This window comes from Trachemys scripta, chromosome 5, assembly GCF_013100865.1.
Source record: "Trachemys scripta elegans isolate TJP31775 chromosome 5, CAS_Tse_1.0, whole genome shotgun sequence".
Taxonomy (NCBI): Eukaryota; Metazoa; Chordata; order Testudines; family Emydidae; genus Trachemys; species Trachemys scripta.
Window position 1 is genome coordinate 56,191,029 of NC_048302.1, and position 14,639 is coordinate 56,205,667.

The window sequence follows — 14,639 nt, forward strand, 5'->3', positions numbered from 1 at the left end:
TCTCCACGTGCAGCTACTTTTTCATGATGCCAAGCCCACTCTAGTTTCCGATCCTGCTCCTCATTAAACGTGAGGCATAGATTGCTGGCCCAGGGCCATCGTGGATCTGCCAAGCGCTGTTGGTCACTGAGGCCCTAAAAAGGGCACTCAGCAAGGTCAGCCAGATCCAACTCCAGGGGGGCAACTGGTACCGATCGGGACAGAGGCACCAATCAACCTCGTCTTGGTTGCAGAGAAGCAACTCTGGCTCAGGTTCGAGCAAGGTTCCATAGCAGCGGGACAGGCTCCGGCACCTAGGGTGCAGACTATGTCGGCTGCATTGCAGCTAGGCCTGTGGCCTCGGACTCTGTGGCCAGCACAGTGGTACCCATAGAACCCATGGGGGTTCACTCAGCCCCCTCAGGCCACCTGCTCAGTGTCCAGAGCTTCAGAGAGACTAGCTACCTCCCCCACTCCAGCCCAAGAGGCCTCGACTGCAGGCACCCCGCAGGCACAGGAGGAAGTGGGCGAGCAAGCCGCTGGACCGCCTATGGTTGTGGAGGACCCCTTGAAACCAGCTTCCTCCTCCTCATCACCAGACAAGGCCATAGTGGGGCTCCCTCCACCAGTGCCCCAGGATGATCCTAAAGCGCATCAGGAGCTGTTAAAGAGGGTTGCTGCCAACTTGGGCCTCCAGGTGAAGGAGTTAGAGGAACTTACAGATTCCCTCCTTAATGTTCTCTGCCACGAGTATCTTTATACCCACCCAGCTCCCAATTCCCTAGTGGTAGAGGTGGTCAACCATAGGGAGAGACAGGGTCAGACGGGGGCTACCCCTAAGAATAAAGACTCAAGGAGACTGGACTTGTTTGGGCGTAAAGTTTATTCGTCCTCCAGTCTATAGTTGCGGGTGGCCAACCATCAGGCCTTACTAGGCCTCTATGATTTTAATATGTGACATGCCATAACCAAGCTCAAGAGCGCCCTTCCTGAGGCTTGTAGGAAGGCGTTCCAAGCGATCCTGGATGAGGGCTCAACTGCAGCCAGAGCAGCTCTCCAGGTGGCACTGGACACGGCACACACCGCTGCCTGTACCAGGGCATCGGCCATCTTGTTGCATAGGTGGCTGCTCCTCTCTGGTCTTTCCTCAGAGGCTCAGCAGTCAATGTAAGACCTCCCTTTCGATGGGCATGCCCTGTTCGCAGAACAGATGGACATTAAGCTTCGTGGTCTGAAAGATTCCCTCACAAGCCTGACTGGGCCCCCCAGCCCTGCCTGCAAGCGGTTTAAGCTGCAGCAGCCTCAGAGCTAGGGGAACCACCCTCGCCAGGAGCCTCCCCACAAAAGATCCAGGGGCTACAAGAAGCACCCTGGCCACCAACCCCCATCTACATCTCAGACGGGCTCAACACGCTGTAAGCAGACAGGCTAGCGCTTGTTTTGAGGGTATGCCAGAGGGCGACCTACAGGACTGTTCCCCAGATCCTTCCTCCCCTCTGTTTGCCAACCACCTTTCTTCCTCCCTGCGTGGGTGTCTATAACATCAGACCGATGGGTCCTCAATACGGTGGCGCAGGGTTACTGTCTTCAGTTACTTTCTACCCACCCTCCCTCCCCATTCCTCTTCAGGCACCCCTCTCATAAGACTCTTCTCATACAGAAGGTAGAGGGTCAATTACAGCTGGGCACGGTGGAGGTAGTTCCTGTGGAGTACAAGAACAAGCAGATATGCCAAACCTGTGGAAAAACTGCAGAAATTAGGTTTGTTTTTGACATAATTGGCTTGTGGGTTGCTTGTTGGCTAGTTTTTGCCTTTTTTGTAATCGGCTCCGGGCAAGCAGAGGCAAGGGTGGGAGAGACAGTCACTGTGCACAGCAGAACTACTGCAGTCCCAGACTGCATGCTGTGAGAGGATCTAGTCACATAGAGTTTTGGGGTTCTTGGGGATTGGCTGCTTTTGGCCTTGTTTTGAAAGGGATTAGCCGGATCGGCTTATTGTGAAAGTCAGGGTGCTTATTTGCCACTGTGGGGACAAGGGGTTCTATTCTCAGTACTTCTTTAATCCTCAAAGCCAAGGGATGTCTGCGGCCCATACTAGACCTGCGGAGCTTGAACCACTACTTAGCGAAACTGAAGTTCCGCATGGTATCCCTGGCTTCCATCATCCCCTCCTTAGATCCGGGAGACTGGTATGCCGCCCTTGATCTGAAAGATGCATACTTCCACATTGCCATCTTCGAGGGACACAGACGCTTCCTCTGGTTAACAGTAGGTCCTGACCACTATCAGTTCACAGTCCTCCCATTTGGCCAAGTGCACGTCTGTGATGGTGGCTTACCTCAGATGTCGGGGTATCCAGGATCTATCTGTACCTCAACGACTGGTTCGTCAAGGGCAACTCCAGGTCCAAGGGGACATCGCAGTGCTGCTAGGCACGTGCCGACACCTAACGACAAAAAAATCCACATTAGTTCCAGTACAGAGGATAGAATTCATCAGAGCGGTGCTCGACTCAACCTGCGTCAGGGTGTTCCTGCTGCTGGAGAGGTGCAGGGCACTAACAGACCTCATTGTGGAAGTCCCCGCATTTCCCCTGACCATGGCCAGGGTTTGCCTACGCATACTAGGTCACACAGTAGCATGTACGTATGTGATGCGCCACGCCAGACTCAGGATGTGACCCCTGTAGCAATGGCTAGCGACTGTCTACTCCCAGTCCAGGGACCACCTGGAAAAGGTTATCACCATCCCCGTGATGGTACTTATCTTGCTGCGATGGTGGACCGACCTTGGGAAAGTCCTGGAAAGAGTTCCCTTTGTCAGCACTCCTCACTCAGTCGAGTTGGTTTCGAATGCCTCGGACCTCAGATGGGGGACGCACCTCAACGCCCTCCAGACCCAACGTATGTGGTCCCCAGAGGAGTCGATGCTACACATAAACATCAAAGAGCTCAGGGCAGTGTGCAGAGCATGTGTGGGCTTCCTACCTCACCTGTCGGGCAGAGTGGTCAGAGTCCTCATGGACAGCACAGCCTCGAAGTTCTACATCAACAGACAAGGCAGAGCATGATCCTCGGCCCTTTGCCAGGAGGCACTCATCTCTGGGACTTCTGCATCAACCATGGAATCCATCTAGAAGCGTGTCACCCTCCGGGTGCCAGGAACACGCTAGCAGATCAGCTAAGCAGGGACTTCTCCTCTCACCATGAGTGGGTGCTCCACCCAGAGGTAGCCGGCATGATCTTCCTGAGGTGAGGAACTCCCCAAGTGGATTTATTCGCCACCAGGCAGAACCAGGAGGTGCCACAGGTTTTGCTTCAGATGGGGTCTGGGCAAGGGCTCCGTCTCCGATGCCTTCCTCCTGCCATGGGCAGGAAGCCTGATGTATGTATTCCCTCCAATTCTGCTCATCAGCAAAGTCCTAGCGAAAATCAAGAGAGACAAGGCTCAAGTTATCATGCTCAGCCCGGCGTGGCCTCGCCAGTGTTTGTTTGGGACACTATCAAGCTTGTCTGCAATCCCTCCCTGGCCCCTGCTGAACAGACCAGACCTGCTGTCACAGGATCACGGCTGACTCTTGCACCTCAAACTTGCGTCCCTCCATCTCACAGCATGGATGTTGTGTGGCTGAACCCAGATGAATGGGCCTATTCGGAAGGGGTCCAGAAGGTCCTCCTCCAGAGTAGAAAGCCCTCGACTAGGCAGACCTACTTGGCAAAGTGGACGAGGTATTCCTGCTGGGTGGCCGCACAGGGCATCTCCCCTTTGCATTCTTCAGTGTAGTCGATCTTAGACTATCTGCTTCATTTAAGAGCCAGGGCCTGGTGCACTCCTCTATTGGGGTGCAACTGGTGGCTATTTCGGCCTTTCATCTGCCAATCCAGGGGCAGACAGTGTTCTCCCGTGACGTGACTGTCAGGTTCCTTAGATGCCTCAAGAGGCTCTTTCCTTAAGTTCGGTTCCCGACCCCTCAGTGGGATCTCAACTTGGTTCTGTCCAGACTCACGGGTCCGCCCTTTGAGCCTTTGGCCTTATGCTCCCTGTCTAATGTATCATGGAAGGTAGCTTTCCTGGTGGCAGTGACGTCAGCAAGGCGAGTCTCCGAGCTGCGAGCCCTGACTTCAGAACTACTGTACGTGGTCTTCTATAAGGACAAGCTCCGGCCCCACCCGGCCTTCCTTCCCAAGGTGATGTATGCTTTCCACATGAGCCAGGACATCTTTCTTCCAGTCTTCTGTCCTAAGCCCCATGAGACTAATGAAGAGAGGTACCTTCATACTTTGGACGTAAGAAGGGCCCTGGCTTTCTACCTAGATTGGACAAAACCTTTCTGTAGATTGACTCCGCATTTCATCTCTACAGCTGATAGGATGAAGGGCCTCCCAGTGTCCACGAAAAAGATTTTTAACTGGGTCACACCTTGCATTCGGATCTGCTGCGAGTTAACGGGAGTCCCTCCACTGCCGATCGTCAGAGCCCACTCAACTAGAGCACAGGCATCCTCGGCGGCCTTCCTGACACAAGTTCTGATCCAGGATCTCTGTAAAGCCACGACGTGGTCCTCAGTATGCACGTTCACAGCCTACTATGCCTTCACGCAACAGGCCAGGGACAATGCTAGGTTTGGCAGAGCTGTATTGCAATTTACATGTCTGTGAACTCCTTACCCACCTCCAGGAGTACTGCTGGGAGCCACCTAAGTTGAATGGACATGAGCAATCACTTGAAGAAAAGGCCATTACCTTTTTCTGTAACTGGTGTTCTTCAAGATGTGTTGCTCATGTCCATTCCACAACCCGCCCTCCTTTCCCCACTGTCAGAGGTTCTGGGTGGAAGGGGCCGGCAGTGCCCTATATGTCGCAGCATACGCGTGCCACTCCAGGGGGTGCCAGAACTGGTCCCTTATGGATACTGCTGAGGGAAAAACTTCTGGCACCAGTGCATGTGTTGAGCACGCACACCTAAGTTGAATGGACATGAGCAACCCATCTCGAAGAACACAGTTACGGAAAAAAGTAACTGTCTTTTATAATGTCTACAGCAAAGAAAGTTTGTGGAGAGAGAAAATGGAGAGTGAAAACAATTCAAATTAAAAAAAAAAAACTGATATAGCCCTGAGATTTAGTTATCCATATACTGTAATAGTCTGTCTACTAATCACATAAATATGTTTATGCTATATATAATGTATTAGAAGAAAATTTCTAAGCTTTAGTTTATGAACATGAGAGAGAATATCATTCAAAACATTAGAAGAAATTAGGTAAGCAAGAACTATTTAGCAAGTTTGTCACGTGTAAAAAGTGTGTGTGTGTATCCATCCATGCACGATTGCTAGTGGAGGGGACACTCTTTCAATTGCTAACGATATTTCTTAGAACCATCTGACACTGGCCACTGATAAAACAATTATGTGGGTTTCTTTGATTAGTATTATTTTGAAGTCTCCAGCTTTGTTCATAGCAATGATTTTTGTTCCAGCAAATGCCTGTGAGAGCCTTGGGGCTCACAGAAACAATTTTCATTGTTTAACCACTATTTGCAGGTTTCTTTTTAAGAATTCATGGAAGGCTTTATATTCAGACGCTCATGGAGCAACTGAGTCTTCATTATGAAGTGAAATGTCTCTTCGTAGTCTTATCAGCTAATGAGAGAGCTTTCGAAGATACTTCTGCTGGCTAAGTCTGAGTCTGACTCATGTAGGAAAATGTCAGAACATGATGGCTACCACTGCTGAACTATTACCTGCATTCTCCTCTTCGTGGATTTAAGTGTGTTGATCTTAAAAAATGACTCATAACTCTGCTGCCACTATTATGGTTTCCCAGGAGTCTTGTTTCTTGTTGCTATATCCTGTTAATTCCTCTCCATTAACCAAACAAGTACTGGCAGCTTAGTACTCCAAAACCCTTAGGACCTTTTCAACCTGATCTAGCCCCCAAAATAGGCAGTGACTACTTGCAAATCCTCCACACTCTTCCCAGTTAGCTTTCTCCACTTTCCAAAAAGCTTTTAAATGTAAATCCATTTGGAGTCTCAAGGCTTTTCTCTGCTCAAAACTTTCTCTACAAATGCAAAAACCCCTCAGGCAACAAAAATAAAACCAAAAACTGGCAGAGACTAATAACAAATGAAGCAAAAAGTCAGAGCAAAAGCACACTTTTGCCACTGTGGATTTCTTCTCTGTCATGTGATGGGGTGATTCCCCTGAATGACAATTTCATGCTTAGTTTTAATGCATAGTATTAAGTAACTAACTTTTTGTCTTCTGCTTTTACTCATCAGGGAAATCTGTCGTACAAATATCCAGGCTTATGCGTTAAAGAATAAGAATTAGAGGACTTCTGATGGAATTACTTCCTAAACCAAGCCACATAGCTAAATTTGACCCCAGTGTGTATAGTTACTACTTTAAAGGAGCTTTTTGTCACACATTGAAGCACATTAGGGTTTAGGCTTAATGCTCTCTCTCAACATTAACATCTCAATTCTTGAACACTCGAAGAACAATTTTTCCAAAAGCCTAGGTTTTTAATAAGCTTTTCTAGCTCAATGGGGAAATCTGTGTGGTGCTGCTTAGAAAGCTTGAGGCAAACACACAATCCAAAGAACTTTTAAAATTTATAAAATGACATAACCAGTCTTCTAATGACTAGATTTCCATCCAGCTCACTTGGCAGGAAACTACCCATGAAAGGCTTAGGTCATAATAACTGGACACTCTTTTATGGTGTGAAGGCACAAAATTGCTGTACTTGATGTACCCTGAATGTGACATTTCAGTGGCTGCACATAGATTCAACAGTACTTGAAAAATGTTTTGAGATCTCAGGATAAAGATGCCTGATAATATTTTTTGCAAGTGTCTAAATTCCATTTTCAGAATCACCTACATCCTGGTGATGCCCACTTGGACTTGGGCTCCTAAGTGACTTAGGTGCTTTTGAAAATGGGACATAAGCTCCTAAGTGACGTAGACACTTTGATAATTTTACCTGAATTCTTTAGAAAGCAAGGTTTAGATAAAAGAAAGAGCCCTCTAGTTATAAAGGAAATAGTAGCTAGAAATAAACTGTTAAAAAAAAATCCCCACTTTTTTTGTATAAAACTCCATTTTCACATCTAGTATCTTCAGTCTAGTAATCAGAAATATCATTGAAATCATCTGCTGTTCAAAAATATCCAATCTATAATACTAGTGGGAAAGGAAATGCTTGTTATAAACACTCATCTGTTTGCTGTTTTATTATTTGTACTACATAGCACCTAGAAGCCTGAGTCATGGACCAGGACCCCACTATAAGAGGTGCTGTACAGACAAAACAAAACAGTCCTTGCCCCCAAAGAACTTAGTCTCAGACAACAGATGGATACAGAGCATGCACTGCAAGGAAACAATATGGTCAGCATGATAAGCAGTGGTATGAGCACACCAGTGGGCTAGCCGTTGTCAAGGTTATTTCAGGTATCATGACAGAGGACAATTTTAAGGAGGGATTTGAAGAAGGATAATGAGCTAGCTTTGTGGATGTTTACAAGGATCTACTCCCTGTTATATGACACACACTGAAAATTTTGCACATATCTTAACTGGATTTTGCAGTGTGTTTATCATCAGGCTTTTGGATAATTTACTTAATGTATCATCATACATAGATTGCAATTCTGAATTACATGCAGTGCCCATAATGCAGTTTTTCATGGCTGTATAGTGAATATAAGAAGATAGTATTTAAATCTCAAATGCTGTTCAGATGGAATTTCTTCTTATGTGCTACACTGAATCAGGTTGTAACTATGACAACCTAGCAGACAAAGCTGCACTCAAAGGTGCTCTTAATATACTGCTGGGTTTAGTCGGGAACAGGTTTAATGTATGAAATGTAATTCCTTTTGTGAGATATTAGTCTTTATTAGCTATATCTGAAACAATTTTTTTTTGTTGGCTATAGTTAAGTATGAACTTAATAAAACATACCTGGTATTTCTTATTGAGCTACAAAAGCTTGTTACAAAGCAGAATTTGTATAGCATCCCTTACATTGGGTCGGATCTTGCCTGGGGCTTCCAGGTGCAATTGCAATACAAATAATAATAATAATAATAGGAATGAGCTCATTGCATTTCCCTTGCTATTTTTAACATGTTAACTGAAGGTCATTTGCAACAATGGGAAGTAATGTTTTCTTTATAGACACCAAAACAGTTCTTGTTGCTTTTTTCTATTTCCTGTGGAGAACATGTTTAGATCTGGATGTGGGTGACCAAGTGTAAAAGCTAGAGTAAGCTCCTACCTTATGGGAGGAAAAGTCCTCTCACATATACTCGGAAATGATCCTCTCAGTTACTCTAGGTTTTGCAGAACCATCCTGTAGAATTCTGTCAGGTAGTTCTAAAATCCTATAGAATTTCATAGCCACTGATGTCTCTTGTGTAGTAATTGCTATAGAACCCTATAGTTTTCTTCCCTACTAACTTCTATGGGACTTTTTCCAAAAAGGCCATCAATATTCCTGGCTGCTTTCTTGCTGCTCATCCTATACATGAGCTGATAAGCAAACCTGCAGTCTGATCTGTCTTCAAAGTGTGGTTACAGGCTGCCAGTTGAACAGAGCTACATGAAGGATTTGGGGGCAAATTTTGCATATGGAAGTAGAGTAGTGGCAGAGTATAATATTAGATCACATTAGGGTCACTGCTATGGTCCTGGGATTAATGCACACAATAAGCAAGGTAATGGTAGTCAGGGAAACAGCAGGCAGGACTGTTACTTGGAGAGAGGGGAAACAAAATGAAATCATTTCTGCCATCTTTCTGTCGGCTGTTCCCCTGGGTGAAAAGATTATATTACGATTACATGTATTCTTACTGATAACCAAAAACTGGGCGGGAATTTCTGACATTAATTAATGTTTCTCCAATTTTTTTTCTTAGAGCCACTGGAAAGGAGTTTGCACTGAAGATTATAGACAAGGCAAAATGCTGTGGAAAGGTAGGGTACACCCATTTACATGCGACAGGAGTAAAAATAGCGTTCACAGCTCTTCATTAGTCAAAGTGGTGTGTGTTGGGAGGGGTGGGGTTGGGTTTGATAGAACTGTGACTGCTTTCAGAAACATGTGTTTAACATTAGCAGGATTATTTTCCATCCAAAATGCAAACAATAGAAGTAGTAACTGTGTTAATCTAGAAGATAATGGAACAAAAACAAACAAAGATTGTAATTTATTCTATTGGACTAACAAAGAAAATGTGCAGTATTTCCACAATTGTTCTTCCTTCATTGGGCCAAAATGGAATAAAAAGAGAAATGCAAAAGTACAGTATAGTGACTTTGATTGTAAAATCTTTGAAGGATGAAACGTGTGTGTGTGTGTGTCCAGCACCTAGCATAATGGAACCCAATACTGATTATGAAGGCAATTCAAATTATAAAGGCCCCAAAGTATGTCATGACTCACATCAACAATAGTAACCATTGTAAGCAAAGTTAATATGGGATAAATTCCTACAGTCCTTATTCAGTCAAAATACCCTATTCTTTTTCGAGTGCTTGCTCATGTCGATTGCATTTTAGGTGTATGTGTACCAACATGCCCAGTCGTCTGAGATTTTTGCCTTAGCAGTATCCGTAGGGTCGGCTGTGGCACCCCCTTGAGTGCTGCGTCCATGTGTTGGTATATAGGCACCGCCAACCCTATGCCCTCTCAGTTCCTTCTTACTGTCCATGACGGTTGGTTGGAGTGCCTTGTCTTGCAATCACAAGAGCGTTAGCGGTTCTTCAACAGCCCATTGTCTGTCATTTTCGTATATAGTTTAGGTACTTAGTTAGCTTTTAAGTTAAGAGTTAGGTTAGTTTGGTAGTTAGTCCAGGCTGGGACTTTGCCCCAGAGTGAGGCACACCCCGTTCTCTCAGATTCAAACCATGCTCGTCATACAACAGGCTGATGCCTATTAGTGACCCCCATGACCATTGTCTGAAGTGCTAAAGAACAAGAAGGCCGACCGGTGAAGGCCCCAATGCCTAAGGGCAAGCTGATTATGGGACTGCCCCATAGGGTCCCTGGACCGCAGATGTAGATCCCAGTCTCTGCAGCCTAGGACCCTGGCACCGCATTCCTGGTCTCCGGTCAAGAGGCCCAAGTCCCCGACGCCACGTTCTCCCACTAGGAGACATGGGACACCAAGGTTGAGGCACTGGTCCCTGTACCACCGGTACCAGCGAGCTTCTCATTAAAGATCACCACGGCGCAAATCACCCTTGCCCAGACGGTCTTTCAGACATCCGTTCCCACTGGGACAGGATTGCTCTCGGTCATGGCACCAGTCTCCATCCCCCCGGTTCTGCTCACTGGGCAGGCACCGATCCTCGCCTCGTCGGTCGCTGACCCAGGGTCAGCCGGCAGACTCCTGCATCAATAGCTCTGCCCTGGTCACTGGAAGGGCAATGGTCTGACTCGGACTGCAAGTTCAGCCCCTCGGCAAGGAGGGGTGATTCGCTGCCGACCCGCAAAGCCAGCACGGCACCTGCCACGACGGCATGGCAGCAGGGACAGTGGCCTGCTCAATGGCCGTACTGGAACCCGTGGGGTGTGCTCATAATGTCAATCCCGTATTCCCACCAGTCCTCCCTGGCAGCCTCGGACAAACTGCCCTCTGGGGCATGGTGCCAATTCCAACACCGGGGCAGCGCATCGGACTCCAGCACCTAAGGAGCCGTCCCTTCCCCATCAGTGCACTTGTCCTTGTTGTCTCCGGACGAAGTGGTGGCGGGTCCCTCCCAAACAGGCAACTCTCTCTTTCCCCCCATCCCCCAAATGACTTCAAGGAGCACCAGGCCTTTCTTAAGAGGGTGGCTACCAAATTGAACTTAAAAATCGAAGAGGTCGCAGAGGAGTCTGACTTCTTTAACTTATCCTCCTCCAACAACAAGGCCCAGATTGCACTGCCTGTCCACCCAGGGGTCCTTAAGATTGCTGTGGCAGACCCCCTCTTCCATTCTGCCGACTTCTAAGAAGGTGGAAAATAAGTATTATGTCCCTGCAAAAGGGTTCAAATACCTGTATGCACACCCTTCAGCAGTGTCACTGGTCATGTTCGCTGTTAATGAAAGGGACAGGCAGGGCCAAGTCAGTGGCACATTGAAAAACAGAGATGCCTGGAGACTGGACTTATTTGACAGAAAGATTTATTCAATGGCAAAACTGCGATTTTTCGGGTATCTCACCACCAGGCCCTGTTAGGCAGGTACAGTTTTAACCTGTGGGACTCCCTTAATAAATTCAAGGAGGATCTCCTGCAGGACCGAGCCTAGGGGTTCGCTGCTTTGGTGGACGAAGACACAACAGTGGCAAGGGGAGTCCTTCAGATGGGCTGGGATGCTACTGACTCAGCAGCCAGGGTGGCTGCCTCTGCAGTGGCTATGAGGCGCAGCTCCTGCTTGCAGTCCTCCGGGTTACCCCAGGAGATGCAGGCCACTCTACAGGACCTCCCATTTTGAGGGAATGGGGCTCGTCTCCGAGCTCAAGGACTTGAGACTCCTTGGCCTTAGAGACTCCTGTGCCACCCTCTGCTACTTGGGCAGCCATACTCCTCTGCAGGCCAGGAAACTGTTATGCCCTCACCTCCTCCACTTCACCAGTCCAGGTCTCGGGGGACTCCCCGGGTGGGCACCTACAGGATAAAGACCAGGGGTCTAAGTGGTGACACCCGTCGTCTTTCCATTCATCTGCTCATCCTGGGCCTTCCAGAAGCCAAGGAGGCCAAAAGCAATCATTTTGAGGGTGCGCTCGAGGGTGACACCCCAATCACTTCCCAGGATCCACCCTCCCACTCTTTCCTCAACCACCTCCATCCTTTCTAGTCAGTCTGGTCTCAGCTGACCTCAGACTGTTTGGTGTTCAAAATAAAATCATCACGTTACACTCTGCAGTTCGTGGTCAACCATTCCTCCCACCCCCCTTCCCCGTTCTCCTTCAGGGACTTGTCTCAAAAGCAGCTCCTCATCCAAAAGGTTGAGAACCTTCTGTGCTTGGGGGCAGTGGAGGAGCTCCCTCGAGACATGAAAGGAAAGGGGTTCTACTCCCATTACTTCCTGATCCCAAAAGCAAAAGGGGGCCTCAGACCCATCTTGGACCTGCGTTGTCTCAACAAGGTCTCTCAAAGTTGAAGTTTCGCATGGTCTCCCTGGTCTCCATCATCCTCTCCCTGGACTGGGGAGACTGGTACACCGCCCTCGACTTGTGCATATTTCCACATTTCCATTTTCCCAGGGCACAGGCACTTCCTTCATTTTACGCTGGGCCAGCGCCATTTCCAATTCATGGCATTGCCATTCAGACTCTCGTCAGTTCTGAGAGTGTTCACAAAGTGCATAGCACCAGTGGCCGCTTACCTGAGGCACTGGGGTGTTCAAATTTACCCGTACCCCAATTACTGGCTAATAAAGGGTCAGTCCTGGGATCAGGTGCAGCAGCATCTCGATCTGGTTTGTTCCACCTGTTGTGACCCGGGGCTGTTAATAAACAAGAAAAAGTTGACCTTAAGTCCAGTGCAATGCATAGAGTTTATTGGAGCAGTCCTCGACTCTACTCAGGCCAAAGCCTTCCTCCCTCAGGCTTGGTTCCAAGCCGTGGTGGACCTCATCTTGTGCATTCAAGCCCACCCCCTCACCACCGCTCACACATGCCTGTGATTGTTGGGCCACATGGCGGCCTGCATTTATGTGGTCTGACATGCATGACTCTGTCTGAGGCCCTTGCTGGCGTCAGTCTACATGCCCAACAGACACAGCATGGACTGGGTGGTCAGGGTCCCAGACCATGTACTGTTGTCACTCACCTTGTGGCAGAATCCAGCATTGATGTTGGAGGGGGTTACCTTTGCGGCTCCATCACCGTCGGTGACCCTCATCTTTGATGGTTTGGACCTGGGGTGGGGAGCCCACCGGAGCGATCTCAGCACGCAAGGCCGTTGGTCGAGTTATGATTGCTCCCTACACGTTGTCAGGGAGCTCAGAGCAGTTCGCCTGGCCTGCCAAGCCTTCCTACCTCTCATAAAAAGCAGGCTGGTCCAGGGCCTGAGGGACAACAAAACAACTATGCTCTGTATCAACAAGTAAGGCAGAGCCAGATCATCTGCTCTTTGCCGAGAAGCTCTCAGGCTCTGGGACTTCTGTGTATAACATGACATACATCTCATAGCCACACATCTCCCCAGAGCTAGGAAGACTTTGGCAAATCGCCTCAGCGTGGCTCTCTCATCTTGCCACAAGTGGTTCTGCCATCCGGAAGTGGTCAGCATCATCTTCCAGAGGTGGGGGACTCCCCAGGTAGACCTGTTCGTGTCTAGGCAGAACAGGACATGCCCCATTTTCTGCTAAATTTGGGGGATTGACAGAGGCTCCCTATTGGACGCTCTTCTACTTCCATGGTTGGGGGCTCTGTTGTATGCCTTCTCCCTCCCCCCCCCCCCCCCCCCCAACCCCCTTCCCGGCACAGTGTCATTAATTCACAAGGTCTTCATGAAGATCAAGCAGGACATGGTGAAGGTGATTATCATAGCGCTGGCCTGGCTGCACCAGCCCTGGTTCGGCATGCTTCTTGACCTCTTGGTGGCTGCTCCGTTACAGTACTGCTCAGGCTGGTCCTAGTGTCCCAAATTATGGCAATCTTCTGCATCTGAACCTGGTGGCACTGCATTTGACGACTTGGCTGCTGTATGGTTAAATGCAGAGGAGCAGGAGTGCTCATCTGGTGTCCAACAGGTCCTCTTGGGCAGTAGAAAGTCTTTCACCAGAGCGACCTACCTGGACAAATGGAAGTGGTTCGCTTGTTGGAGCTGGGTAAAGGCATTTGGCCCAAGCAGGTCTCACTGCAGTTAATCCTGGGCTACTTTCTGCATCTCAAGCTCCAAAGCCCATCCCTTTCATCTATTAAGGTCCATTTGGTTGCTATCTCAGTGTTCCATCCGTCGCTCAAGGGTAGGTCGGCTTTCGCCCAGGACATGACTTCCAGGTTCCTCATGGGCCTCGAGCGCCTGTACCCACACATCAGGAGACCCATCCCTCCATGGGACCTGAATCTTGTGCTATCATGGCTCATGGGGCCCCGCTTCAAGCCTCTGGCTCCCTGCTCTCTTTTCCTCCTTCCCTGGAAGGTCGTATTCTTGGTTGCAATAGCATCTGCCCACCAGGTCTTGGAGATTAGGGCACTTACCTCAGAGCTGCCCTATATAGTCTTTTACAAAGACAAGGTCCAGCTTCGGCCTCACCCAGCTCTCCTGTCCAGGGTGGTCTCAGTTTCATACAGGCCAGGACATTTACTTACCTGCCTTTTTTCCAAAGCCGCATAATTTGGAGGAGGAGCATAGATTGCATTCCCTAGATGTCAGGAGGGCACTAGCCTTCTACATTGAAAGGCAAGTCAACACAATTGTTCATCGTGGTGGCCGACAGGATGAAAGATCATCCAGTGTCCACTCAAAGAATTTCTTCTTGGATCATTGCCTGCATTCGCTGCTGCTACAATCGGACACAGGTGCCACCTCCGGCGATCCTTACTGCCCACTCAGCCAGGGAGCAAGCCTCTTCGGCAGCTTTCCTATTCAAGTGCCTATCTAGGACATCTGTAGGGCGGCCACCTGATTGTCCATCCACACAT

General features: G+C 48.5%; 1 protein-coding gene across 1 annotated transcript in view; it reads left to right on the plus strand.

The window, feature by feature from the left end:
• DCLK2 (doublecortin like kinase 2) overlaps nucleotides 1-14,639 on the plus strand; it is a 121,766-nt gene that overhangs the window by 72,398 nt on the left and 34,729 nt on the right. Inside the window, exon 8 of the mRNA XM_034771512.1 lies at nucleotides 8,914-8,971. Coding sequence (XP_034627403.1) covers nucleotides 8,914-8,971 — 58 coding nt within the window. The remainder of the gene's footprint in view (nucleotides 1-8,913; nucleotides 8,972-14,639) is intronic.